General features: G+C 42.3%; 1 protein-coding gene across 4 annotated transcripts in view; it reads left to right on the top strand.

The window, feature by feature from the left end:
- The first annotated feature begins 426 nt into the window (after positions 1–426).
- The window catches only part of ABL2 (ABL proto-oncogene 2, non-receptor tyrosine kinase), a 99,969-nt gene continuing 73,230 nt past the window's right edge, over positions 427–27,165 (top strand). For 2 of the 4 annotated variants that reach the window (XM_079761019.1, XM_079761017.1), the window contains exon 1: positions 427–795. In XM_079761019.1, coding sequence (XP_079617145.1) covers positions 639–795 — 157 coding nt within the window. In that variant the 5' untranslated portion in view covers positions 427–638. The remainder of the gene's footprint in view (positions 796–27,165) is intronic. The other 2 variants (XM_079761022.1, XM_079761020.1) reach the window with 1 other exon arrangement.

The following is a 27,165-nucleotide window of genomic DNA, read 5'->3' as shown; positions in this document are numbered from 1 at the left end:
GGACCCTCACCTGGATGGCAAGCACCTCACGCCCTATGCTTGTCTCTCCCAGCTGTGCCTGCTAATGCGCGGTGCACCTGGGGCGCCTGGCTGGACTGACTCATTTGGCAGGTGGAGGTGGGACAGGGAGGACTTGACACCCACCGACCACCAAAGGCGGTCGCGTGTGGAGCGGGACGTGGGAGTCCGAGATGCGGGGAAGGGACAGAGGGGCCGAAAGACCTGGCGGGGCCGCGGACGTGCTACCGAGGTGGGCACTGGGGCGCCCACCGGGGGCGGGGCCTGCGCAGGGGGCGGGGCCGGCGGGAAGCCCGCCCTCGGAGTAGCGGAGATGACTGGTTGGGCGGGCGGGGGGGAGACGCTCTGCTCCACGCTTTCCCAGAGCTCGGTGGTTTAAAGATGGCGGCGGCGGCGGCGCTGGGGACGCGGAGCCGCGGGAGGAGGAGGGGAGAGGAGGGTCTGTGAGTCGCCGAGAGGCAGCGTGAGGAGTGCGGGTGCGGAGCCGCCGGCCACCCGGCTCCCCAGGGCCGGGGCCAGGACTGGCACGGAGGCCGAAGCCGCCCCAGGAGCCCGAGGCCGGAGCCGAGGAGGAATGTGACCGGGGGTCGGCGGGGGCGCGGGAGTTCGCGAGCGCAGGGATGGGGCAGCAGGTGGGCCGCGTCGGGGAGGCTCCCGGGCTTCAGCAGACGCAGCCCCGCGGGAGCCGGGGCAGCAGCGCAGCCAGGCCCTCCGGCCGCAGGCGGGACCTGGCGGGGCGCACCACGGAGGCCGGCTTCAATATCTTCACCCAGCATGGTGAGTGCGTCCGGGAGCCGGCGCGAGGGTGCCGGGAGGCCGCGGGTGGGGCTGGGGCGGAGTGGGCGGCAGACCGGCCGCCTTCGGGGGTCGAGCGGTGGAAGGGTGCCCGGGAGTGGGGGCGGAATCTGCTGCCATCTGGGCCAGTCACGGGAGGCGAGTCACACCCCTCCCCCTCCCGTCTCCAGCCTGGCTGGCAGCTCCGGGGGCGGAGGCGAGGGAAGAAGGGGTCTCAGGGACCGTGGATGGACCGTCCTCTGTCCTGGGACCGGACTGCGCGGCCCGGGGAGGGGAGGCGTGAGCTCCGTCCTGGAGGTGTTCGTGCAAATCGATCGTTAGCGAAGAGAACGGGAGTTGTGTCTTAAAGGGATTGGGAAATAGCAACGGAATCTCAGGAGACAGTGGCTGGATAAAGTAGATTTGTAAGTCAGGCGATGTGCAGTGCCAGGACAGTGAGCAATGCCTGCCTACGGGAAAGATAAGGGTTGTCTCTTAGCACTTTTTGATTACCCCACCCCCACCCCCACCCCATACTGGAAATGAGGGGCTTTGCCAAACCATACCTCTGTTCTGCTCTTCTAAGTAGGATAGAATTCTGAGATGGCTGGTAGGGGTTAGAGGTTGGTGGGCATGGTTGGGATTTTGGATACGAACAAATTTTCCTACTGTGTGTGCATGTATTCATACGTATTTCCACTCTGTAGTCTGGAACCTATTACTTTGTTTGGTTATCAAGGTATTTTTAGAATAGTTGTCTCCAAACTCCTCTGATCATACACTTTTATCAGTAAAAGAGCATAAACCTCAGGAATTCATGTGTCTTTTAAATTTTATATTTGTTTTAACTGTGTTAATATGTATACAACGTATAATGTACAGAGAAATAGAATTTAAGAAAGCATGACATGAACAATAAGTATAATAAATTAAGTTCTAATATATATCTTTTCCTGCAGCCCAGTGGATTCTTTTGCACTTCCTCTGAGCTGCTCCCACCCACGCCACTTTTGAGACTGATTTTTTAGAGGAAGGAAGAGTGGAGAAGGGTTAAAAAAACAAAATTGACCTTCATGAGGTTTAGATATACTAAGACCTGAGAGAAGCTGAACACATAGATGTGACCTCTATATAAAGGAGGGGATAGTTGAGGTTGGATGAGAGGTAGCAAACTGGAATCTCACTGAAGAGGCCTATAGAAAATAATAAAGGATAAAAGATGTTCTATACTGCACAATGTAGGGAACGGGTTGGGGGGGGGGGCGGGAAGAAAAGGAAGTGTGAACTGTTCCTTAGAACTGGAGTTTTGGAGGAAGCAAAGGGAAGAAAAAGATGAACCCAGGAAGCTATGGCTGCTAGATGAGTTGTATTCAGAGAATTCTGGGTTTGGACTTTGTGAATAAGCTGTGTTGTTCCTTAGTGGAGGAGATATAAGTGATTTGGGGCCATTCAAGAATTACATGTCTACTATTAAAGACGTGAGTGAACATGTTATAAAGGTGCTATATGACTTATTCTTTATTGAAATTACTTTCTAAAACAGGAGGCCGCCCTAGCTAGTTTGGCTCAGTGGATAGAGTGTTGGCCTGCAGACTGAAGGGTCCCGGGTTCGATTCCGGTCAAGGGCACATGCCTGGGTCAAGGGCACATGTCTGGTTGCCGGCTGGATCCCTAGTTGGGGGCATACAGGAGGCAGCCGATCAATGATTCTCATCATTGGTGTTTCTATCTCCCTCTCCCTATTCTTTCCTCCTCTCTGAAATCAATAATACACACACACACACACACACACACACAAAATAAAACACAGGAGGCAAGAGTGGGTGAATAGTCTTCAGGGAAGAAATCCACGTAGCTTTGCTTTGTGGAAAGTGTTAATTCAGGTTAAACTTGGCCCAGTAGGCAACGGTGATCCTCTTCCTCTACAGGGGTCCTCAAACTTTTTAAACAGGGGCCAGTTCACTGTCCCTCAGACCGTTGGAGGGCCGGACTATAGTTTTAAAAAAACTATGAACAAATTCCTATGCACACTGCACATATCTTATTTTGAAGTAAAAAAACAAAACGGCAAAAACACCCGCATGTGGCCCGCGGGCCGTAGTTTGAGGATGCCTTCGAGTCTAGCATCTTATTCAGGACATAAGATTTTCAGAGAATGAGGAAGTCATGAAGAATGGAATAGGAAGAGATTTTGAAGGATGGATGGGAGTTGGATTTATGGAGCAAGAAAATGAGAGCAGGCTGGTCAGGAGAAACAAATTAAGCATGGACAATGGAAACGAACATAATTTGTTGATGGGATAGTGAGGATACATCTGTCAGGAGTTAAGCAAATACTCCAGGAGTGAATAGTAGAGCAGAAATGGCCAGAATCAAGTCTTGGTCCTCGCTACACCTGGCTAGGTGATTTAGTCACTTACCATCTTTGGTATTTTTAATCTTTAAAATTAAAGATTAAATGGACTGGATGATTGCTAAGGTACCTTCTGACTCTTAAGATTTTATGATTTTAATTGAGAAGCAGTGGGAAGAAAACTTAGAATACGTTGGATGGGCTCTGGTTATGGAAAATGTGGGAGAGGAGTTTATATCAATTTACCTGACTGGCTGGTTTATAGGATACCGCAACAAACCCAAGTATGAAATGCTCAAAGACTGGCCTTGAGTGGAGGCAGAGGAAATAAGAGGGGTAAGTTCAAGGGATATTTCATTCATTTAACAAACAAAATTTTTTTGAGCATCTGTTATGTACTGGGCTCTGGGGATGTTGCTGTGAATATAAGAGTCCCTGTCCTTGTGGAACTTAAAGAACTTAATGATTTGACATAGAGGGTGAAATAGGAGAGATCACTTTGGAATATTTATTAAGGGCCTGGATTCTGGAGCCATTCTGCCTGGATTTGAAACTTGGCTCAGCTGCTTATTATCTGTGTGACCTTGGGCACAGTATTTAACCTTTTGTGCCTTGGATTCTCCATTTGTAAAATGGGTCTAATAAGAGTACTTAGTACTTAAACCTAGATTTAATGAGTTAATATATGTGAGGCACTTAGAATAGTGCCTTGCACATAGTGAAGAGCTCAATATGTGTTAGCTGCTACCATTTCCACCATTATGAGTCAAAGATTATAAGTTTTGAAATTGGCTGAGATGGTGATTTTTTGTTGACAGGTTTGGAAGTTAGACACTGATTGAAAGGATGGGAATAGGGTAAGCTTGTTGCCAAAGGAATTAGCAAATAATATAGAAAACAAAGGTGAAATGAGTACTATTCTTAGACAGATGGGTGTTTACAAACTTTTCCATAGATCAGTTTCTCAACCTTGCCAGTATTGACATTTTGGGGTGGATAATTCTTTGCCGTGGGGGGCTGTCCTGTGCTTTTTATAAGATGTTTAGCCACATCCCTGGCCTCGACTTACTAGATGTCTGTAACATACCTTTCTGGCAACAGCTTTCTCTCCCCTCCAATTGTGACAACCAGAAACATTTTCATGCATTGCTAAACGTCCCCTGGAGGCACAGTGGCCCCCAGTTGAGAACCACTGCTTAGAAATATGTAAGTAGATTCGGAATTGAATGAATAAATGAGTTAGGTTAAAAAATTCCTCAGTGGACATATCATTTGATATTTACATACAAAAATCTGGATCCTAGAATTAGTATATAAATCACTATCTTGAGTTTCAGTATTGAGGTATTTGCACATAATTTTATATATGAAAATTAAGTCTGACATGCTATTGAGTTTACATGTAGGTTTAAAGTAGATCAAATATTGTATGTAGTTAATCAGTAAACATGTCCATGTTATAGAAATGGGTTATCAGAGTCCATGATTTTTCTTCTATAGAAAGAAAGGGTATTTTCTTATTGAAAATGAGAATGGTATTTTTTATTGTTAATATATATAAGTTGTTATAATAATTTGCCTTGCAGTTTTTGTGAATTTTGTGAATGCAATTTAGAAGGAATAAAAATAATAGGGCTGTTTTTGGTATGAAAGAGATGAGTACTCTGTGGCTTTTCTGAACTCTGTTATTGAACCTTTTTGGTGAGCTGAAGTTTTGTGACTAGTAAGTAATCTAGGGTTAAATACTTACTTTTCTTTTTAATATCTGACATACCTCACAACAGTTGAATGGTTTCATTTCAACTTCCTTCTCTCACTCATTTACTAAAAATACTATTAAAAGTTAACCTTAAGTTGTGAAGTTTTGAATAATAGAAATTTTCCCTTAAATCAACTCATCATTTTGAGTGGTCTGGTTTATTTATTTTGGATCTATAGTTCATGTCTTAATCTTTGCAGAATGAAAGATATGGGCATCCCATGTTGAACATGATACTGTAGAAAAGAACAGGAAGGCTATTGCAAGGGAATTTTAATTATGGTGACCTTATATTGTGGCCACTTATTCTTATGAGAGTGACTTTACTTTTAAAAATGAAATCAGCTGTTAGATTTTTATTAATCTCCAAATCTGTATAAGTTGCAGATATATAGATAGCTGTGTCTTTTTTTAGCAAAATGACAATATAAATTGTGATACAGACTTATTAGACCAATTGCCAGTAAGTTCCAGGTAAATTATAAAGTCTGAAGTTTCTCCTTCAGTATGCTTTAAAAAGAAAACAAAAGAAAAACCAGCATCTTTTCCCTTCTATCCCCCATTCTGTGTTGTTTTTCCTGTTCATTCTCTTTAACAAAATTGGGAACGATGATAATAAATTTTTATTTGTGTAGTATTTTTAGTGTTTATGAAGATCTTTTATGGCTTTTACTTAATTTGATCTTTACTGCTACTATGAAATAGGTGGGGGCAGGTATTAATCTTCTCATTTAATATATTAAGACAAGTTAAGAGAATTGACTTTTCAAGGTCACCTAGCTGTTAAGTTATTGGACTGAAACGCAAGCCCTTTTCTCCAAATCTTGCCATAGTGTGGATATTTAGAGAACATAGATTCAAATCCTGCCTTGTATCTGACATTAGTAAATGGTTTACAACTCCAACCTCAGCAGATTGTTGAACTAAATAATAAAATTATGTAAGGCTCTTAACGGAAGTGCCAGGCACTAAGTACTCAATAAATAGTTTTGTTGTTGTCATTGTTACTTTCCTCAAGACGGTTGTGAAGATTGAGTCATAAGTGAAAATGTTTTGTAAACTATCTAAGATACTGCTATTGTCAATACGATGGTATGCTAAAGTCTTAGCATTTACTTTTAAAGTATGTTTTTTGTCTCTAAATCTTTACTTTTCTCTCAAGTGACTCTTGGTTATTAAAGGACTTCCAGAAGCAAAAAGGTAGGGAAATTTTGGGAATCTTGAATCATAGGAGAATCTGAAATTACATCAGGCCTACATTCCTCTGAAGGGAAATATTATCCTCTCATGATGACTTGTCTTAGGGGTTTGGGTGTCAATTAGAGTAGCGGTCGCCTTCCTTTTGGACCTCACGGACCACCGGGTTGGCGACCCCTGAATTAGAGGACAGTCCATAGTTCTTTTTCATTCACTCTTTTCATAGGATGTTTTTTCTTCATTCAGAGATGTTGAATCAGAAACACAGGCCAATGCAAATGTAAAGTTTAGAGATTTCATTCTAATCTGGCACATTTGTTTGCTAGTTAATATTTAATGACTTTGTATATTGTGACCTCCGTCATCTGACATCCTTTAGACCTTTTTGTTCCTCCCTGTATTATTTTAACTCTGATTATAGTTTTTGTTAAAAGCATGTTTTAGTAGGGCTTTTTATGTTCTTGATTTTGTAAGTCAATGAGCTTTTTCTCATACTGTGGAAATGAGATTTCAAAATATTTGTCAATTTTAACAGATTTCTTCTGGAATAGGTAAATTTGGAGTTTTCACTGTAGATACTTCACCAAATCATGTAGAAGAACTGCTCTAAAACTTTATCGTAGAGAGCTTGTTAAGACAGATTGCTGGGTCTCACTCCCAGAGTTTGATTTGGATTTCAGGGGATTCAAAAATTTGCATTTCTGCCAAATTTCCAGAATTGCTGATTCAGCGGTTGAGGGGGGGGCGGGGGGGGTCATTTGAGAACCATTGGTGATATGAGATTAAGATAAGTAATGGATCAAAGGTGATTCAAAGACTCTGTTGTCTGAAAACATTATGTATTAACTCCTTTCTACCTAAAAATGGTTCAAGTCCATGTGTCCCACGTCTAGTGTACACATATAAGTGTCACTGTTTTACCTCATCTTTTGGTGGTAGGAAGAGATGATGTGTCTTTGCTTTGGCCTCAACATTTCTTTTTATCACTAGTAAAGGTTCACATGTTGAAAGTCTATTGAGAGATGGCACTTTGCCGAAACCGGTTTGGCTCAGTGGATAGAGCGTTGGCCTGTGGACTGAGGGGTCCCGGGTTCGATTCCGGTCAAGGGCACGTGCATTGGTTGCGGGCACCTCCCCAGTGGGAGGTGTGCGGGAGGCGGCTGATTGATGTTTCTCTCTCATCGATGTTTCTGGCTCTCTATCCCTCTCCCTTCCTCTCTGTAAAAAATCAATAAAATGTATTTTAAAAAAATAGAGGAGAGATGACACTTTTGAAAGATCTTGAAATCAGGGAAAAGTGAGATAGGGCACATAAGGTTCTGTTGACACACTTAGGGTGGGCCTCAGTTCTTGGACGAAGTGGTAAAGAAAAAAATGCCACCTAATGAGTACTGTGTCAGGCATGTTCTAAGTACCTAATTTCTGTTTTGTTTTTGTTTTTTAAGTCACATAAAACCCTACTTGCCCAAATTGATAAAGATTAGAGACCAAAAGAATTTGGATACCTATTTGTGATTCTATAGTTTTGGTGTATGATGGTGCCTCAGCTTTTGGGGTGTGTGTATGCAAAAATACTTAGGTCCCCCCCCCCCCCATCTCTCTTGAGACCAGTATTGAAGTTTTCAGAATGGTAGGCCAGGGTTAGGTGTGTATACTCTGGGGCTACAAATTCAGACTTAGATATGGTCTAATGAAGGGAGCAGTAGGCACTAACAATGCTATTTGGAATCTCATGGTAACACTGAACTACTGTCTTAATCTAGGTTTATTGTCACTAATATTTCTTACTTGAAAGCTTTTATATCCTCCCCCTCCCCCTTTGTTGTAGATTACAACTTTTACTCTCTTTGCTTTTTAGAAATTATTAAGATTTAACAGATATCAGTGATAGTATATTGTGCTACTATAAGAAAATGAATATACTAAAGCCATGTTTCTCTACGAATGTGGAAGAAAGTATAAAATATTATCTATTATATCCTCTAATGTTTGTAGTTGATTTATTAGACCATACTGGTAGAGAGTCTTTAGAAAACTACTGACTGATGATATTGTGTACCAATTACACAAATATTGGTGTAAATGACTCTTGGATTCTAAGATACTAGGTTATAAAAATTGATTTCTTTACCTTGTGTCCTTCACACACAGTATATGCCACATAGTAAGTGTGAATAATTGTGGAACAATTTATTCTTTATGTTTTCATATATTTCTGTAATAGTCGTTGATTAAAAACATCTTAAATGACAATATGTCTGATTGTTAACAGTTTTACTTGATAAAACTGTAGGTGACTGTTTTTTCTCTATATCCAGATGTGCACACAGATGTATAAAATATCCAGATATAGAAGCTTGCATGCTATGGTGTTTGAGACTAAACATAAATAATTTTAGGGTGGCACTCTTTTGTAGAATGTTAGTGTTAAAAGTGAAGTACTTCAATGATCCTGTGTTAAAATCTATGTAGTTACTTAAAGCGGTATATTTAGTTTATTATTGCAATATGCAACTTATAAGACTTTTTTTTCCTCTTGAAGTAATATGGCAGAATTTAAAAAAAATTTGCTTAACTCTCCAGAGTATTTTCTATGTTCTTTATTCATTTATTTTATAGTAATTGACTATGTAGATGTGTCTGAGAAAATTTTTAGGTACAATTTAGATAGAACTGCTGTCCAAAGAATGATGCTGCTTAGTTGTTGATGAACATTCTCATGAGACAGTTAAAAAAAGTAGTCTTGTTTTGTGTGTCTGTGAGTATGATATTTTGTACAATGACTCTTGATTAATAATCTTTGCCCTTTTGATTTGAGTGCATAAGTTTAGTATGTAAGTTGTGGTCATTATACTAATTATAATTAGAAAACTTCCTCAGTATTCCACTTAAATAGATTAATGCACGTTAAATATAGTAATACTATGCTAAATTTAATTTTGGTTGCTTAAGAAATAAGAACTATACAAACATTTTTCCCCCCATTCTTTGCTTGGTGCAGTAAATGTGCTGACTCTGTGGTGGTGGTACTGCCTGCTCCTCCATAGTGAGCTCTGCCCGTATTGGCTTTTGATCCAGCAGAACACAAAGCTCAGCAGGCCCAGGCAATTTATATTCCCTGGTTTGCTTTCTAAGGAAAGGAGGGTTTAGAAACCTTTCACTTGATGTGGTCAGGGTCAAAGAAATGTTCTGTGGCTTAATGTGATATATAGTATGCACACATACAATTTTGTTAACATGTTCCTCTGTCTATTCTAATTCCAGCAAATTAAAATAACAATACTTACTAGTAGTTAGGACTAAAGATTGCCACTTAACTTAGTATTTTGTGGTTCTAGATTATTACGAAGAAAACATTTTCCTAAAACAAGCAGTACCAACAGGCACAATTAGTATCACCCATCTGTTTCTTACAGGAAAAGAAAGGTTGATATATGAATGTTTTTGTTACAGTAGCTTTTATTATTTTCAAAATTTGCATTTTTTAATTGTATAAAAATATATGAAGGGGTATCTCAGTGTAAAAGAAAAATCAGTACAGAAGCATATAGAATAGACATGAAAGACCCCTTGTGGCATCCCTACCCTCAATCCATATTTCCTTATTAGAGAAAACTGTTCATGGCTTGATGTGTATTTCCTCAGAACTATCTATGTATTTAGTGTATCATATGTATATGAGTGTGTACATATTAATACTTCTCATTTTATTTCATAAACTAGAGGCCCAGTGCATGATTGAATCATGCACGTGTAGGGTCCCCTATGCGCTTTCGCTTTTCGCGGTAGAGCTGGGTGCCTGTCCGCTGGTGCCAGAGCAGACAGGCACCCAGCTCCCCCACTTTTGATGGTCCACAGCCGCTGAGGGGGGCTGCCCTGCTGTTGAGAGGCGCAGGGGGCAGGGAGTCCCGCCCCCTGCGCCTCTCAATGGCCGCTGAGGGGGGCTGCCGCGGTCACCTGGCTACCCTGCCGTTGAGAGGCGCAGCTGGGTGTCCGCGGCAGGCCCCCTCAGTGGCAGGGGATCTGGCCGTTGAGAGGCACAGGGGGCGGGAGTCCCGCCCCCTGCGCCTCTCAACAGCAGGGTAGCCCCCCTCAGTGGCAGCGGATCCGTGCCTCTCAATGGCCGGATAGGCCACCCCGAGTCCCGCCCCCCAGCCTCCCGCCGCCCAATCGTGGGTGTAGTGGAGTGATGGTAATTTACATGTTACTCTATTATTAGATAGGATGGCATTATATTGTATGAATTTTTCCTCCCAAATTTGTTTTTTGTACTTACATGTCTGAAAGACCTTCCTGTGGCAGTATGTAATAGATTTTTCATTCTTTCAACAGCTTTATATAGTGTTTCATGCTCTAGGTATATATTTTAACCATTTTGTTTAGATAGTAATCATTTTTCATTGATGAATATTTGTTTATAATATTATTTAAAAAGATCTTATTTTTTTCTTGTATTTTCTATATTATTAACTTGAATCTATCTGAAAATTTTATTTTATATGTATATAAAATTTGAGGTTGGAAGAAACTTAAATGCTTTTCCATTGCACTAATTAGTAAATAGTTCATTAATTCCCACAGCTTTGAAGAATCATATTTCTCACATATTAAATTCTCAAATGTTTACAGATCTTTTAAAAACTCTCTCTATGTTTATATTGGTCTTTATTGCTTCCTGCACCTTGTTACCATATTATTTTAATTATATAATAATTATAAGCTAAAATGTATGTTTAAGTTAACTCCCCATTATTGTGTTCTTGTTCAAAATTTATTTGGATGTTATTGCATATTATATCTTCTAAAAATCCTTAGGATTGGTTTAAGATTTAGAAATATTATTTTAATTTATTTTATTGATTTTAGAGTGAGGAAGGTATGGAGAGAGACATAGACATTGATGTGTTGTTCCACTTATGTATGCATTCATTGGTTGACATGTGGCTTGATGAGGGAATGAACCCACAACCTCCTCATATCATGACAATGCTCTAACCATCTGAGCTACCTGGCCAGGGCAAGATTTAGAAATGTTAATGGAATTTTCATAGTGATTGTATTGAATTATAGGTTAATTTGGGGGTGAATTGATACTGTTGCATTATTGTGTCCTTACATCTAAGAACATGGGTGTCCCTTTGCCAATTTCAGTAATCTTTTATGTCTGTAAGTAAAAGATTTTTCATTTTCTTCATATTGTTTTTGGATAATGTTTTTTTTTTGACATCTTTTGTTAAGCTTATTTGTGGGCACTGTACAATTTTTGTAATAATTGTAAGTGTAATCTTACATTTCTCAGGTGCTTATTGCTAGTGTTTAGGAAGAATAATGATTTTTTCTGTGTCAATTTTGGGTCTGATTGTCTTACTGTACTCAGATTGCATCTAATAATTCTTCCTTTAGTTCTCTTTCTAGGTAGGCAATCATATTTTTTTCAGTAGGAACTTTCTACCAGCATTCTTATTTTCTTAAAACTTGATGAGTGTTTATGCTATCATTACTATCCATCCTGATCACATTTCTATGATACTTAATATAGTATAAGGCAGGCGTCCTCAAACTACGGCCCACAGGCCACATGCGGGTGTTTTTGCCGTTTTGTTTTTTTACTTTAAAATAAGATATGTGCAGTGTGCATAGGAATTTGTTCATAGTTTTTTTTAAACTACTAGGAGCCCGTTGCACGAAGTTTCGTGCAATAGACTTTTCCTTCACCTGGCTGCCGGCACCAGTTTTCCGCCAGCAGCAGTTTTCCTCTGGCCACCCGCCGATCAGAGCGCCTCCCGCCAGCACAATCGGCCACCCCGAGAGGAACTCTGATCGGGAGGCGCTCCCGATCGGCGGGTGGCCAGAGGAAAACTGCTGCTGGCGGAAAACTGGTGCCGGCAGCCACGCAATCGGCCACCCCGAGTTCCGCCACCAGCGTCTTCCACAGCGCCGGCCGTTTAAGCCGGAGCGGAGGAGCGGGGGTCGGGGACACCCCCGCTCCTACCGCCAGCCAATCGGCCACCCTGAGTCCCGCCCCCCGCGCCTCCAGCCAGCCCAATCGTGGGCGTAGCGGAGTGATGGTAATTTGCATATTACCATTTTATTAGGTATGATAGTCCGGCCCTCCAACGGTCTGAGGGACAGTAAACTGGCCCCCTGTTTAAAAAGTTTGAGGACCCCTGGTATAAGGCATTTGGTTGGAGAAGGCATGGTAACGCATAGGTGCATTGGAAGGCGAGAGATCATCTACCCTTATTTATTAATAAATTCTGGCTATTAACTGTAACAACACGTTTTATCCACTTTCTAAAAGATATCTAAAGAATATATAGTACATATAGCAAAAGTATGTATACAACAGAAATGTATATATATGCCTATATCCTCCTATATAATAATAGTATGCAAATTGTTCCCTTGACTGGGAGGTTGCCTGGGAATTCTACCAGGGGCTTGGGCCTGCTGGGGCAAGGGAGGGAGGCCCCAGCTGGCAGCCACTAGGAAACTATGAAATTCGTGCACTGGGCCTCTAGTATATTATAAATGTACCTTCAGAGAAATTCGCTGCTATATTTTAACCCTTTGCACTCGCTTGCTTTTTTCTCGATTCCTTTATTCTACTCGGGATTTAATTTTTTAAATACCCCAGATTTTACAAAGCGTGGAAGTAGAATAAAAAACTGGAGTTTCTTTTCATACAAACTTATTTATTTGGATTTTTTAATATTTCAAATTATTGATACATTCAAAGAGTATAAAAAGAGCTGCTACTGATGCTAACTGTGTCGAGTCACACTCGACATCCGAGTGCAAAAGGTTAATAGGGCAACTAGAAAAATTGTTATTTCTTTACATTTTGGATAAAGAAATTAATTATTGGTGGTTAGCATCTAGAATAAAGCATACAATTACTTATTAATTTATGTTTTTGCACTTGAGGGAAATGTTAAGTTTGGTAAATACATTCCTAATGTTGACAATTCATAGCCACAGTGCTATATTATTAGTTGATGCAGCTCAGCTGGCCCAGAAACAGGAAGTGGAAGACTGCTAGAAACTCAGGCAATATTTATTTTTTTTGTCTCTTGTTTAGCTTCTCTTTGCTCATTTTATTCTTGTAGACATTCAATTCATACCACACTCCCCAATTTTTAAAACCTCATTTTGGTTTTAAATGAATTTAAAAAATAGTTAATGATAATCTTTCCTTTATCAGAAAGGGCATTTTGAAATCATCCTAAAGTAAGCTAGTTGTAGTGGCCTTAAGGGGGGAAAAATATATATATATATTTTCCAAATATATTTATAAATTAGATAATTTTGAGACCTAATACAAGGTAGAGTGTATTGTTTTTCGGTGTGTTCTGTGCCTAGACTTTCATTTCCAGATTTTAATATTTCTGAATGTTTAGTAAGTAAAATGTGTAGGTTTTTGGTACTGCTATAAGCATTCTGATTGGATAGTTCTAGCATTAAGTAAATGATAATCTTTCCTTTACCAGAAAGGACACTTTGAAATCATCCTAAAGTTAGTGAGTTATAGGGGCCTTAAGAAAAATATTATATACTGGTATATAGCCAACGCTAGAAGGTGGTGGAAGGGAGAGTTGTATATGGATACACTGGGGATCATGACACACCATGGATAGGAGTCGTTGTACTGCTTGGCTTCATGGAAACCGAAACTGGTAAGACGTTAGAAATTAAGACTGCATACTGCATACTCCATCTTTCTCTCTTGGGGGCTGCAAGGTATTGGCATCATTTTTGCTCTGTACATCTGTTCAGCTTTCCTTTCTTCCAGCTGGCTTTCTTGGTTTCAGCTTGTATATGGCGTGTAATGACTGTTCAGCTTCTCTTATCATGACAACTCTCAGTGTATTATTATGGTATTTATTCCTTCTACCAAATGATTTAAAACTCAAATCATTTATTTAATGAATGGTCAGTATCTTTACATGGTTCAAAATTCAAATGGTATAGAAGTGTTGCTGCTACCCCTTTTCCTGTGGCCACTCAATTTTGGCAAACCAGTTCCAGTGTCTTATGTATGCTTCCCAAGATATACTATGTCTATACACACCCGAGGATATTTTTCCCATTGATTCTAAGAGTGTAAGGGAGGGAGGGGGAGAGAGAGAGAGAAACATCTATTAGTTGCCTCCTGCACATTCCCCCGACTGGGGTTGGGGATTGAACCTGCAACCCAAGTGTGTGTCCTTGACCTGGAATCAAACCTGCGACCCTTCAGTGTGTGGGCTGACACTCTAACCACTGAGTAACACCTGCCAGGGCAATCCTTTTTTTTTTTAAAGACCAATGTACGCATATTACAGGGTGGGCAAAAGTAGGTTTATAGTTGTATTTGAAACAGTTTATTCCTGTATTCTTATTTATTCATTACTGTATTATTTATTTGTATTACTACTGTAAACCTACTTTCGCTCATCCTTGTATGTATATATACTTTTTGCACCTTGCTTCCCTCCCCCGCCCACTTAATTTATCTTGGAGATTCTTCCAGGTTAGTATACAGAAATCTAGCTTTTATTTTTTTCTTTAAAGAATATATACATAGCATTTCATTGTATGGATGAATTATATAGTTAAATTGTTTTCCAATAGTATGGCAGTGAAAAATCTTTTAAACATGAGCTAGTGTAACTATAGAATAAATGCCTTGAATTAGAATTGCTGACAGGATGTAGGGACTTCAAAATAACCCTTTATTAAATATCTATCCTTTTATATACTAAAATTCTCTGTGCATTTTATTCTTCCGTTTCTGGATATTCTGTTCTGTTGATTTGCCTGTCTAATTATGTGCCAGTATCACTGTTTTAATTATTGAGACTTTAAAATGTGCAGTGTAGATAGCATGGTGGTTAAGAATCATAGACTTTTGTCCCTGGATCCCCCAATGCTGCCGCCCAGTGCTGGAACTCAGAAGGAGTGAGTCCATGTAAGTTCGTGCACTGGCCCTTTAAGAGGAACTGCCTGGGTCTCCAGCAGCCTCCATGTCACTCAGCCACAATCCCTGCTGGATTTTATAGCCCAAAGTTATGAGGACTTCTCTTCCCAACTCTGGAACTCTGGGCTTGGAGTGTGGTGTGGGGCTGGGACCCTTTGTTTCTCATGGGAGGCCTCCACAGCCTCGATATCCCTCCCAATGCCACATGTGGGTGTTGGGCCAGCCCATTCAGTGCCTCTGCCCCTCCTACCAGTCTCCGTGTACTTTCTTCTTTACTTCTCTAGTTGTAGTACTTCAATTTCATGCAGTTCTGGATGATGATGGTTCTATATTTTTGTTGTAATTTTGATGTGGTTGTGGGAGGCAGTGAGTATCGGCGTTTACCTACACTGCCATCTGGATTCGAGCCCATGACCTCATTTTAACTTGATTGCCTCTGTAAAGACCCCATCTCCAAAGACAGTCCATCTGAACTATGGGGGAGCGGGACTTCTGCACATGAATTTGGGGTCACGATTTGCCCCATAATACTGCACCCCCCTCATGGCTAAGTGAGGATCAGGCAGCCCTGTGAGCAGGCAGCTTTCTCAGGGGGGATCCCCACCCAGTGTCCTATCAGTCACCTTGAAGAAGGAGCTGCAGGTTGCCCTTGTGATGTCACCCAGAGAAGGATAAAGGACAAGAATAAAGACAGCCTCTCCCTCGCTGCCCCCAGCACCTGTTCATGAAGCTGCTGTCACTGTGTGCCATGTAGGGGTGACCTTCAGACCCGGAGTCGGAACTGGGGGGTGATCTGCCTGTACGTGGAGCCCTTTCCCTGTGGAGGCAGGAGAGGCTCCCACCACTGCCGCTGTGCTTGCCAGCTGTGAGCCCGGCTTCTGGCTGAGCGGCGCTCTCCCTGTGGGAGCACACTGTCCACCAGGGGGCAGCTCCTGTGTTGAGTGTCTGCCCCCTCGTGGTCAGTGGATTATTAGTGACCGGTCATTCCACCATTTGGTCATTTGCATATTAGCCTTTTATTATATAGGATACGCTGTAGACGAGGCCCCCTAGAACCATAAGAAATGCAAAAAATTCACTGTTAACTCATTCTCGAATTGCCCCCACTTAAAATCAAATTGCCCCCCCGTGGGGCGTGTGCTGCACCTTGGGAACCACTGGGCTTGACACTTTTCCTCTCTGAGCTTCATTTCTGAATACATACGCATATACCATGGGAACTGTAATCTCTTCTCTGCCTACCTCACTCACTGGGTTGTCATGAGGAGGTTCTGAGCTAATAAACCTAGAAATGTTTCATCAAGTAAGTGATGTCTAAACGGGATTGTTATTTTTAAGCTCACAGGTACCCTCTCAGGTAGCAGGTGCTGATTAGGGGAGGAGGGCATGATTGTTTCCTGGGACTGTAGCTATGGAAGCTTTGCAGAGGGTTCTGCAGGCCTCGGAGGGGCAGGCTCTGGCCAGCAGCCCTCTAGTGGTGGTTGTCCCTGGAGGAGCTGGCAGGGGTGGGGGTGGGTAGGGGGGTAGCGAGGCTGAAGGGGGAGTAACTGTCAAACCTCCCGCTTGGTGCCATTCTTTAAATTGTATGTGGCCGTTTCGCAGCTGTATGTGCTCATGATGGGGTTCCAATCTCCTGGAGTGGGGTGGGGGCCAGGGAGGTGGAGGGGTGAGCGGGGCCAGGGAGGTGGAGGGGTGAGCGGGGCCGGTTTAGCCGCGGCCCCCAGTGAGGTTCAGTGCGCTTGGGCTGCGGACTGTGCTGAACTAAAGGTAAAGCGCAGCTCGAATTCACTTTTTTTTAAAAATTTAATAAATCTTTATTGTTCAGATTATTACAGTTGTTCCTCTTTTTCCCCCCATAGCGCCCCTCCACCCGGTTCCCACCCCACCCTCTGCCCTTACCCCCCCCCCACACTGTCCTCATCCATAGGTGTGCGATTTTTGTCCAGTCTCTTCCCGCACCCCCTACACCCCTTTCCCCCTGAGAATTGTCAGTCCACTCCCTTTCTATGCCCCTGATTCTATTATATTCACCAGTTTATTCTGTTCATCAGATTTTTAATTCACTTGATTTTTAAATTCACTTGTTGATAGATACGTACTTGTTCATAATTTTTACCTTTTTCTTCTTCTTCCTCTTAAAGAATACCTTTCAGCATTTCATATAATACTGGTTTGGTGTTGATGAACTCCTTTAGCTTTTTCTTATCTGTGAAGCTCTTTATCTGACCTTCAATTCTAAATGATAGCTTTGCTGGGTAGAGTAATCTTGGTTGTAGGTTCTTGCTATTCATCACTTTGAATATTTCTTGCCACTCCCATCTGGCCTGCATAGTTTCTGTTGAGAAATCAGCTGACAATCGTATGGGTGCTCCCTTGTAGGTAATTAACTGTTTTTCTCTTGCTGCTTTTAATATTATCTCTTTGTCTTTTGCTCTTGGCATTTTAATTTTTATGTGTCTTGGTGTGGTCCTCTTTGGATTCCTTTTGTTTGGGGTTCTGTGCGCTTCCAGGACTTGTAAGTCTATTTCTTTCACCAGGTGGGGGAAGTTTTCGGTCATTATTTCTTCAAATAGGTTTTCAGTATCTTGCTCTCTCTCTTCTTCTGGCATCCCCATAATTCTGATGTTGGTACACTTGAGGTTGTCCCAGAGGCTCCTTACAGTATCTTCATATTTTTGGATTCTTTTTTCTTTTTTCTTTTCCAGTTGAGTGTTTTTTGCTTCTTTGTATTTCAAATCTTTGACTTGATTCATGCGTTCCTCTAGTCTGCTGTTGGGTCTCTGTATAATATTTTTTATTTTAGTCAGTGTATGCTTAATTTCTAGTTGGTCCTTTTTCATATCCTTGAGGGTCTTGCTACATTTATCGGCCTTTTCTAGGAAATTCTTGAAAAACCTTATAACCGTGGTTTTGAACTCTATATCCAGTAGTTTGCTTTCCTCCGTTTCTTTCATTTGTGATCTGTTTCTTTGTCTTCGCATTTTCGCTGCTTCCCTGAGTTAGTAGAGTAGCTTTGTGTGCTAGGTGTCCAATAGGGCCCAGTGGCTCGGCCTCCCCAGTTACCTGAGGTGGACACTCCCCTTTGTGAACTGTGTGTACAGCCTTATTGTAGTTAAGTCTTGATGGTTGTTGGTATCACTGGGAGGAATTGACCTCCAGGCCAATTGGCTGTGAGGATCAGCTGTGTGTATGCTGGGAGAACTTCTGTGTTGGAGACACCCTTATGAGACAAGGTTTCATCCGCTGCCAGACAGTCCAGTTTCTCCCCAAATGGGTCTGGGTTCCCAGATTCTCACCCGGAACTGGAGTTCAGTGCAGTCGGGAGCTTCTGTCTCCCTCCCGCTAGAGAAAGCCAGCGACCCACTCTGCAGTCAGTCCTCTCCGCTTATGAGACAAGACTTGCAAAATTGCAAAAGCCTCTGTGCTTAGCTTGGATGGAGTGGAGTCTCAGGGCAGAGCAGACAGCCTTGGCTTCCCGTCAGCCCTGCCCTATGAGGCCCCTGGGTCTCAGTGTCCCTCGGTAATTGCTGCAAGCACCTCTGAGAGAAAGCCGCCCTCGAGTTTCACCCGCTGCCAGACAGTCCAGTTTCTCCCCAAATGGGTCTGGGTTCCCAGATTCTCACCCGGAACTGGAGTTCAGTGCAGTCGGGAGCTTCTGTCTCCCTCCCGCTAGAGAAAGCCAGCGACGCACTCTGCAGTCAGTCCTCTCCGCTTGCGCGTGCGCCTCCGGACCTCTGCCTTTCGCAGCTCCCCTGAGTCTCCGTGTGCTTTTCTCTTTTTCTGACAGTCCAGATTCCCCCCATATGAGTCTGGGTCCCCGGGGTCTCGCCCGGAACTGGGGTTCAGTGCATTCAGGAGCTTCTGTCTCCCTCCCACTTGGGATAGCCAGCCAGGCACTCAGCCGCCCGTCCTCTCCGCGTGCGCGCGTCTCCGTACCTCAGCCTTTTGCAGCTCCTCTGATTCTCCGTGTGCTTTTCTCTTTCCTTCTAGTTGTAGAATTTCCACTCAGCCAGCTTTCCTGTGGTTCTGGATGATGTCCGTTTTGTCTATTAGTTGTAGTTTTGAAATTGTTGTGCGAGGCAGCAGTTTAGTTGTTTACCTATGCTGCCATCTTGGTTTCTCCTCTCAAATTCACTTCTAATATTGGGCTGTGGAGATGGCGCCACTGCTGTCAGGGGGGATGGGTCTGACCCTGGGGGGCCGCTCGGGCCTGCCTCCACCCAGGTCTGGAGTTGTAGGGAGGAGAGGTGTGCCCGGCCCCAGTGGAGGGGGCCCGGCAGTGGTCTTCTCCCGTCCGGTCAGCCTCCCTGTCCCCCGGGGGTGCAGGGGCTGGGGTAGGATGTCTGTGCAGGGGGATTGGAAGAGCTCCCCGTGGCTGCTTCCTCTTCCTTCTTTGCCATCCGGGCTCCTGTCAGGCACTCTCCTCAGACCCCCGGGAACTTGGCTCCGGCCATCCCGCCCTTCCGTGGCTCCCTGCCGCCCTGCCCCACTCGGCTCTTCCTGGCTGCCCACCAGTCAGGAGGCTGCCGGGGCGCCCTGCTGCGGGCAGCATGGTCCTGGGGTAGGGGGTGGGGGTGGGAGCAGCTACAGTAAAGTTTAGTAAACCCCGGGTCAGCATCAGGATTTGGCTGTGGGGCTGCGGGGGATTCTGCCTGGGTGGGACGAAATCACACGAGACCCGAGTCCCACCCTGCAGCCCCGCAGCCTTGCCCACCCAGCTGATCGGTTGTTACTGTGACAATGTCCCAACTAATTTGCATATTACCCTTTTATTTTATTTTATTTTTTAAAATATATTTTATTGATTTTTTTACAGAGAGGAAGGGAGAGGGATAGAGACTTAGAAACATCAATCAGCTGCCTCCTGCACACCCCCTACTGAGGATGTGCCCACAACCAAGGTACATGCCCTTGACTGGAATCGAACCTGGGACCCTTCAGTCCACAGGCCGACGCTCTGTCCACTGAGCCAAACCAGTTAGGGCTACCCTTTTATTAGTATAGATATTTTTTTAAAAATAAAGGATAACTTTTTTGCAGAGTCAGCATCTGTCAATGATTTATTTTAAATATATTTTTATTGATTTTGGAGAGGAAGTGGGGAGAGGGAGAGAAAGAGAGAGAGAGAGAGAGAGAGAGAGAGAGAGAGAGAACGAACATCAGTGATGAGAATCATTGATCGGCTGCCTCCTGCACGCCCCCTACTGGGGATCAAGCCTGCAACCCAGGCATGTGCCCTTGACTGTAATCGAACCCGGGACCCTTCCGTCTGCAGGTCAGTACTCTATCCCACTGAGCCAAAACAGCTAGGGCTCCTTTTATATTTCATTAGCCAAAGAAAATAGTGTGGTTTCACATCATGCCAAAGGGATGGGCAAAGTGCAGTTTTGCTATGTGCCTGGGAGGGCAGCTAGAAGTATTTGATGGAGAGCAGTAACGACTACCATAGTTTGCACTGCTGGTTGCTAAATATTGGGTCACTTTTTGTGTTATATGCAGCACATTAACCCCCTCCCTCAGAGAGAGAACCCAAATTTCTATCTGGTGATCACATTGAGCTCAAACTCTAGAATCTCGGTTAAAGTCTGTTGGATTCAGAGGAGGTCCCTCTTGGACTAGACAGCTGTGAATGAAACAGTTACCATCCTATCAGTATTTTCTTAAGCTCCTTGGTGGGTGGTGGGAGTGGAGATATAAAGGGAAATTTCACTCTTAACTCTACATATTTCTTTCTTTCATTCATTCCTTCATTTATTTATTTTACAGTGAGCCGGTATTGTGTAAAGAGAAATACCTTAAGACAGCCTACCACAAAATAATCCTCTTGTCCTGGCTGGGTGGCTCAGTTAGAGTGTCGACCCATATACCAAAAGGTTGTGGGTTCGATTCCTGGTCAGGGTGCTTGTGGGAGGCAACTGATCGATGTTCCTTTCTCTCTAAAATCAATAAACATATTCTTTGGTGAGGATTTAAAAAAATAAATCCTCATCTCCTATGCATACTAAATTAGAAAATGTATAATATGTTGCACAGCTAGAGCTGGAATGTAAGGTAAGACTTAACGTTAACCCACTGTGCTTTCCAGTGTACCATGATGTATCAGCTTCTGTGTATAGCTTTCTAACAATAATATAAATGCATTTTTTTTTTTTTTGTTATTTGTAATGAACATAGAAAAAAAAGTTGTTCTTTGAGGAGGTTGATCTCTGGGAAAATAACAGAAGTGAAGAATGATTAAAGAAAGGAGAACATGATTAAAGAAAGGGGGACAGTCTGTCCTAATAGGGAGGGTGAATATTAACTGGTTTCTAACTTGAAGTATTTAGTATTTATTTTTTTTGATCACTGAGTTTTAAGGAACAGCTTACAAACAAAGCCAACAGAAGAATGGCCAAATGTAAAGTGTTTGTAGTTTATATTAGTTTGTCTAACGTGAAATGTTTATTAAATACAAAGCTCTTGCTCCATCTTTAAACTAGAAAAAAAGGGGGAAAGCCATTTATTTACTAATTTCCTTCATTTCTTTAAACTAATTTCCTTCATTTAATTTATTATGAAAACAGTATATTTTATTACAGTAGAGAAAGAACATAAGCAAATAATAAATCAAAACAAACCCCAAAATGTACCTTCCTATTTGGAGACAACAATCATTAAAGATCTGGTGGGTAGCCCAGCCTGTTGGCTCAGTGGTTGTGTTGAGCCATGAACCAAGAAGTCTCCAGATTAATCCCTAGTCAGGGCACATGTCCGGGTTTCTGGTTCAATCCCCGGTAGGGAGTGTGCAGAAGGCAGACGATCAATATCTTTTTCTCATCGATGTTTCTGTCTCTCTAACCCTCTCCCATCTCTCTCTAAAAAGCAATAAAGACATATTAAACAAAAAAATCTGGTGTATATTCTTTTAAATCCTCTTTTATGCATATGATTTGTATTGTTAGCCAAAATGTAAACAAAGCAAACATACAATTTTTTGTTAATAATCTTTTTTTTTTTTTTACTTGATGTATTTTGAATCTTGGTAATCTTAAAGGAGAAAGGATTTTTTTGGACCCTCTTTTTAGAACTTCTTTTGCATTTACTCCTCCTCACACTACTTAATATCTATACTTTGGTCTTATAATTTTTGTTACCCCTGTTTAAGTTTCTTGAAGACTTCTGTATTCTTCATTCTGTGAGTTATACTAAATTTATTTAAGGGCAGGACATACAGTAATGCAAGTAATTGTAGGGAAAAAGACATTTCAGCAATTATTTCAGGGTACAGATCAATCACTAATTCACTTATAGTCCAGCATTGCTTAATTTGCTGATATAACAAAATTAAGAAAGTACATATTTGTATACATTTATTTAAAGCCATCTTTTTTAAAAGCTAAACTAAAATATTCCTAGGATGTTAATTTTTTATGACCTTTTTTTGCACAGAACATACTTACTCAGAGGCATTAACTCTTGAAAATAAAAATGTGGAGGAGGACAGCAAGGTTATATTCTATTCCTTTTAAAATGTCATGAGTTTAATTGCTTTCAAGAAGAAGGAAACGTGGGTTTACTGTCTAGTTTTTTAGGTGGTGATTTATAAAAGAATAGCACTCCCAGTTCAGTTGTAAGTGAATATATTAACTGGTAATATGTAGAAATCTAATGGGACTGAGGCCCACTTTTTATCTTCTTAAAAGTTATTGATTCTTTACGGTTTAGATGGTCAGTAATCTCTATTAAAACGCATCAACTGATATTTATCCCAGTGTGCTAAGATTACATTTTTATTGTCTTTAAGTCTTATAAGAACTTCTTTCTTACAGGTATTCTATTTAAGGAAGGATACAGAATTTAATTATTTTATAGTGTATCTAGTATATTTGTGGCTTGTAAAAGTTTTAAAAGTTGAGCATAATTATCTGATACATTACAAAAAAATCGCAGGAAAAGAAATTTTAGTTAAACTGACAGGAAATGGGGACACATTTTGGATAGAAAACAGGGATTGCTCCAAACCAAACAAAATGCTATTTCCAAAGGGAACAACATATCAGTTATGCAGAGAAGAGTTAACAACATAGCTGGCTTGAGTCTGGTATCCTTAGAATGGCCTGCTTACAAAGTTGGCCCTTAGCTGGTATCTGGGAACTTGGATTTTTATAAGGGTCCACACCATTCCCAGAACTGAGAAGAATGGCTCACTGTGCCTAAACTGTTTGTACAAACCATGTGACTTATGCTGACCACCTGCTTTCTTCCTGGGAACCTGGTATGTTGGTACGTGGTAGGCAGAGGGTGCCTCCGTGACCAGCCCCCAAGAAAAACCTTGGGTACTGAATCTCTAATTAGCTTACTCTGTAAACAAAACATTTTGCATGTCTTATAACTCATTGCTGGGGGAGTTAAGTGTGTCCTATGCGACTCCCCTGGGAGAAGACACTTGGAAGCTTGCACCTGGTTTCCTCCAGACTCTGTTCCATCTGCATTTTCCCTTTGCTGATTTTGCTTTGTATTTTTTTGCTTTAATAAATCACTATGAGTATGACTATGTGCTGAGTCCTCTGAATACCCCTAGGGAATCATAGAACCTGGGAATAGTCTTGGGGACCCCAACAAAACAGTGGATCAGATAAATTGTTAAGTGGAATCCGCCATGCTCATATAAAGCCTCTACATGGAAACACTCAATGGGTTGATGTTATTTTTTTGTTTAAGTTTGTCTTAATAGGGTAGTAGATAGAAGAAGTGAAATTAGAAGTTAGTTTGGAAGCTGTAGGAGAGAAGAAAAAAAAAGTTCTTTATTTGTAACAGAAACTTCTGTTTAAGGTCCTAGTTTCGTGAAATTGGATCTTGGTGTCAGGCTAACTGGTAAAGTTCTGTACTTTAGAGAAATACATTATTCTGAACGGTGAACCAAAAGTGAGACAACAGATATGACTTAAGAAAGCACTGATGTAGGAAGTGCAGGGTTTTTGAAACTAGGCAGATTTGGGTTAGAATTCTGGTTAATTATGTGATTGAATTTATCTATAGACTAGAGGCCCGGGGCATGAGTTCGTGCACAGGTGGGGGTCTGGCCAGCCCACTTGATGGGGCCAATTTGGGCTGGGCCAGCGGGGGGAGGGGCCGTGGGTGGTTGGCCGGCCAGCAATGCCCCCAATTGTGGTGGGGGGCCTGATCAGGGGCCAGGCCAGCCGGGGGGAGGGGCCATGGGAAGTTGGGGGGGGGGCTGATCAGGACCCTGATCAGGGTGGGAGGGGCTGATCGGGGGCTAGGCCAGCCAAGGGTAGGGACCGTGGGGGGGCCTATCAGGGCCCCGAACGGGCCGGTTGGCCACCGCAGTACGTGTCATAGCTACCAGTCATTGCGTAGTTCTGGTCGCTTGGCTTTTATGTCTATATAAAGATATATATATATATATATCTAGAGAGAGAGAGAGAGAGAGAGAGATAAAGATTATATCTATATCTATCTATCTATCTAGATAGATAGATATAAAAGCCAAGCAACCGGACAACTGGCTGGTAACTATGACGCGCACTGACCACCAGGGGGCAGACACTCAATGCAGGAGCTGCCCGCTGGTGGTCAGTGCACTCCCACAGTGGGAGCGCTGCTCAGCTGACAGACGGGTGCCAGATGCCGGGCTCACGCCAGTGCTACCAAGAGCTCCTGTGGCACCCGGCCCCGACTTGGGCTCCTCCCCGGCTGCCTGCCACTTCTCACATTGATACACTCCTTGGAGGATGTTGGACTGCTGGTTTCAGCCCGATCCCCACAGGCCAGGCCAGGCTGAGGGACCCCACCAGTGTACAAATCCGTGCACTGGGCCTTTCTTTATAAAATGAAGATAATACCTACTTTACAGGGTGGCTTGAGAATTAAATAAGATACAGTGATATATATGAAACTTCTACCACTATGTCTTGCACAATAACGACTCAAATTGTTAGTATACTTTTTTTTTTTGCCCTTGAAGATGTAGAGAGATTGGAGAAATTTAAAGGTGAAAAAGGTGAAGGTTGTATTTTTCTTAATTGATCTGATGTGAAGTTGCATAGGAAAGTTAGTGGGGAGACAAGAAAATGGAATTTTAAATTTATCTTTAACATCACCCAGTGGATTTTTTCATAGTTTATTTTAATGGAATTTTACCAAGCCAGGGAGGTTAGTGTTGATTTAGTTGAGAATTGAAGGATGGGTAGGAATTAAATAGTTCAGTGGCTAGGAGTGGGGAAGAGTGTTTCAAAAAGAGGGATCAGAAAATGTACAGACTGGATGAAGGAAGCCTCGTAGCATTACTTACAAAGGCTTTGTACTCTTTGTATTCTTCAGTAGATTTTGCTTGATTACTTGGAAAAATATGAAATAGTCATTGTTTAGTTTTTATTTTGTGTAGGGTGTTGATGCCTTACAAAATGATTCTTAGTCATTCTTATTCCACAAAACCAGAAATTATATGTGGTATATAAACAAATCATTTCTTTTGTTGTTGTTTTTGTTATTCCTCATCTGAAGATATTTTTCAGAGAGGGGGGGGGAGAGAAACATCGATGAGAGAGAAACACATCACCTCATCAACTGGTTGCCTCCCGCATGTGCCCTGATTGGGGGGAGGGGAGCGCGAACCCGAAACCGCAGGTACATGCCCTTGACCTGGAATCGAACCCTCAACCCTTTGGTATGTGGGTCTACACTGTAACCATTGAACACATTGGCCAGGGCCTAACCAAAGCATTTCTAAGCGTCTATCAGTTTACTAAATTCTTTTTTGGTAACCACAGGCTCTTTAGAAAGTACTCTGCTTAATTCATAATTTGAATATTGATTGACATTTACCAGTAGATCAGTGAGCTACTTTGAGTAATTTTTATAATAACTTCCTTTGCTTTAAGTTATATTATTAGGAAACTGTTAAATAAGATTGATTTTAAATTAATGAGTACCCTATATGACAAAATTTTTGGAAGAGATTATATTAAGAAACAACAACAATATTTTATAAAGAAGTGGATTTGTTTCTTGCAGGGCCCCCATTGAATTCAAAATTATGAAATTTACAGTGTTAATAATGCTTTGATCAAGGAAAAAAAGATACTCTTTGGGTAGTATTGTTACTGAATTTGTTATGATCAAAGACTTATAAGGTTCAATTTAATAAGCAAAAGAACTGTTCCTCACCAGTCCACTAGGGGATACTCCAGCACTTAGGAAGAAAATCCAGTTACTAGTATAGTTTAAAAATTATCTCTCATTTAATAAAGTTACTGCTTTCCTGTTTGCTTACATGAAAAAAAAAGAAAAGTTTTAGACCTAATTTGGGCTATAAATTTGACAATATTCACTTGTGGAAGAATTTGCAGCCTTTTTTCAGTTTTATTAAGGTATAATTAACAGATAAGAATTGTCTGTATTAAAACATCAAGTTGTATGTGTGATATGTTTTGATGTATGTTGATACAATATACGTGATGTTTTTGATATATGCATACATTATGAAATGCATGCCACAATCAAGCTAATTAACATATTCAACAACTCACATAGTTACCATTTTCTTTCTTTTTCTCATGGTGAGAACACGTAAAATCTACACTCTTAGCAAATGTCAAGTATACAATACATTATTAACGACTAGGGGCCCAGTGCACAAATTCGTGCACCTTGAAAGGAACTGTGGGCTGTGAGTCCGCAGTGGGCACAGGGGCGGGTCTCGGCCCATTCTCCGTGCCCCCGCCAGGCCCCTCCCACCGCAGCCCCTGGTCTCCTCTCTGCCGGCAGCCCCACTCCCGCCGCTCCCATGCATTGACAGCTCCAGCCCCACTCGCACCTGCTGACAGCACGGAGCAATTGGGGCCAGCGCCAGCAATGGGTGCGAGTGGGGTTGGCACCGTTGGAGGGTGCGAGTGGCGGCTGCTGCCCCGATCGCCCCTCAGGAGCAGGGGGAGGTGGAGAAGCCCGCAGGGGCGATTGGGGCCGGCAGCCGCTTGCACCTGCTGAGGGCACCGAGTGTTTGGGACCGGCACTGGCAGCAGGTGCAAGAGCTTCTGCATGCAAAAGAAACCATCAGCAAAACAACAAGAAAGCCCACTGCATGGGAGAACATATTTGCCAATGATA

The sequence above is a fragment of the Cnephaeus nilssonii genome (genome assembly GCF_951640355.1).
Source record: "Cnephaeus nilssonii genome assembly, chromosome: 21".
Classification (NCBI taxonomy): Eukaryota; Metazoa; Chordata; class Mammalia; order Chiroptera; family Vespertilionidae; genus Cnephaeus; species Cnephaeus nilssonii.
Note: the sequence above shows the minus strand (reverse complement) of the source record. Positions and strands in the feature narration are given on the sequence as shown.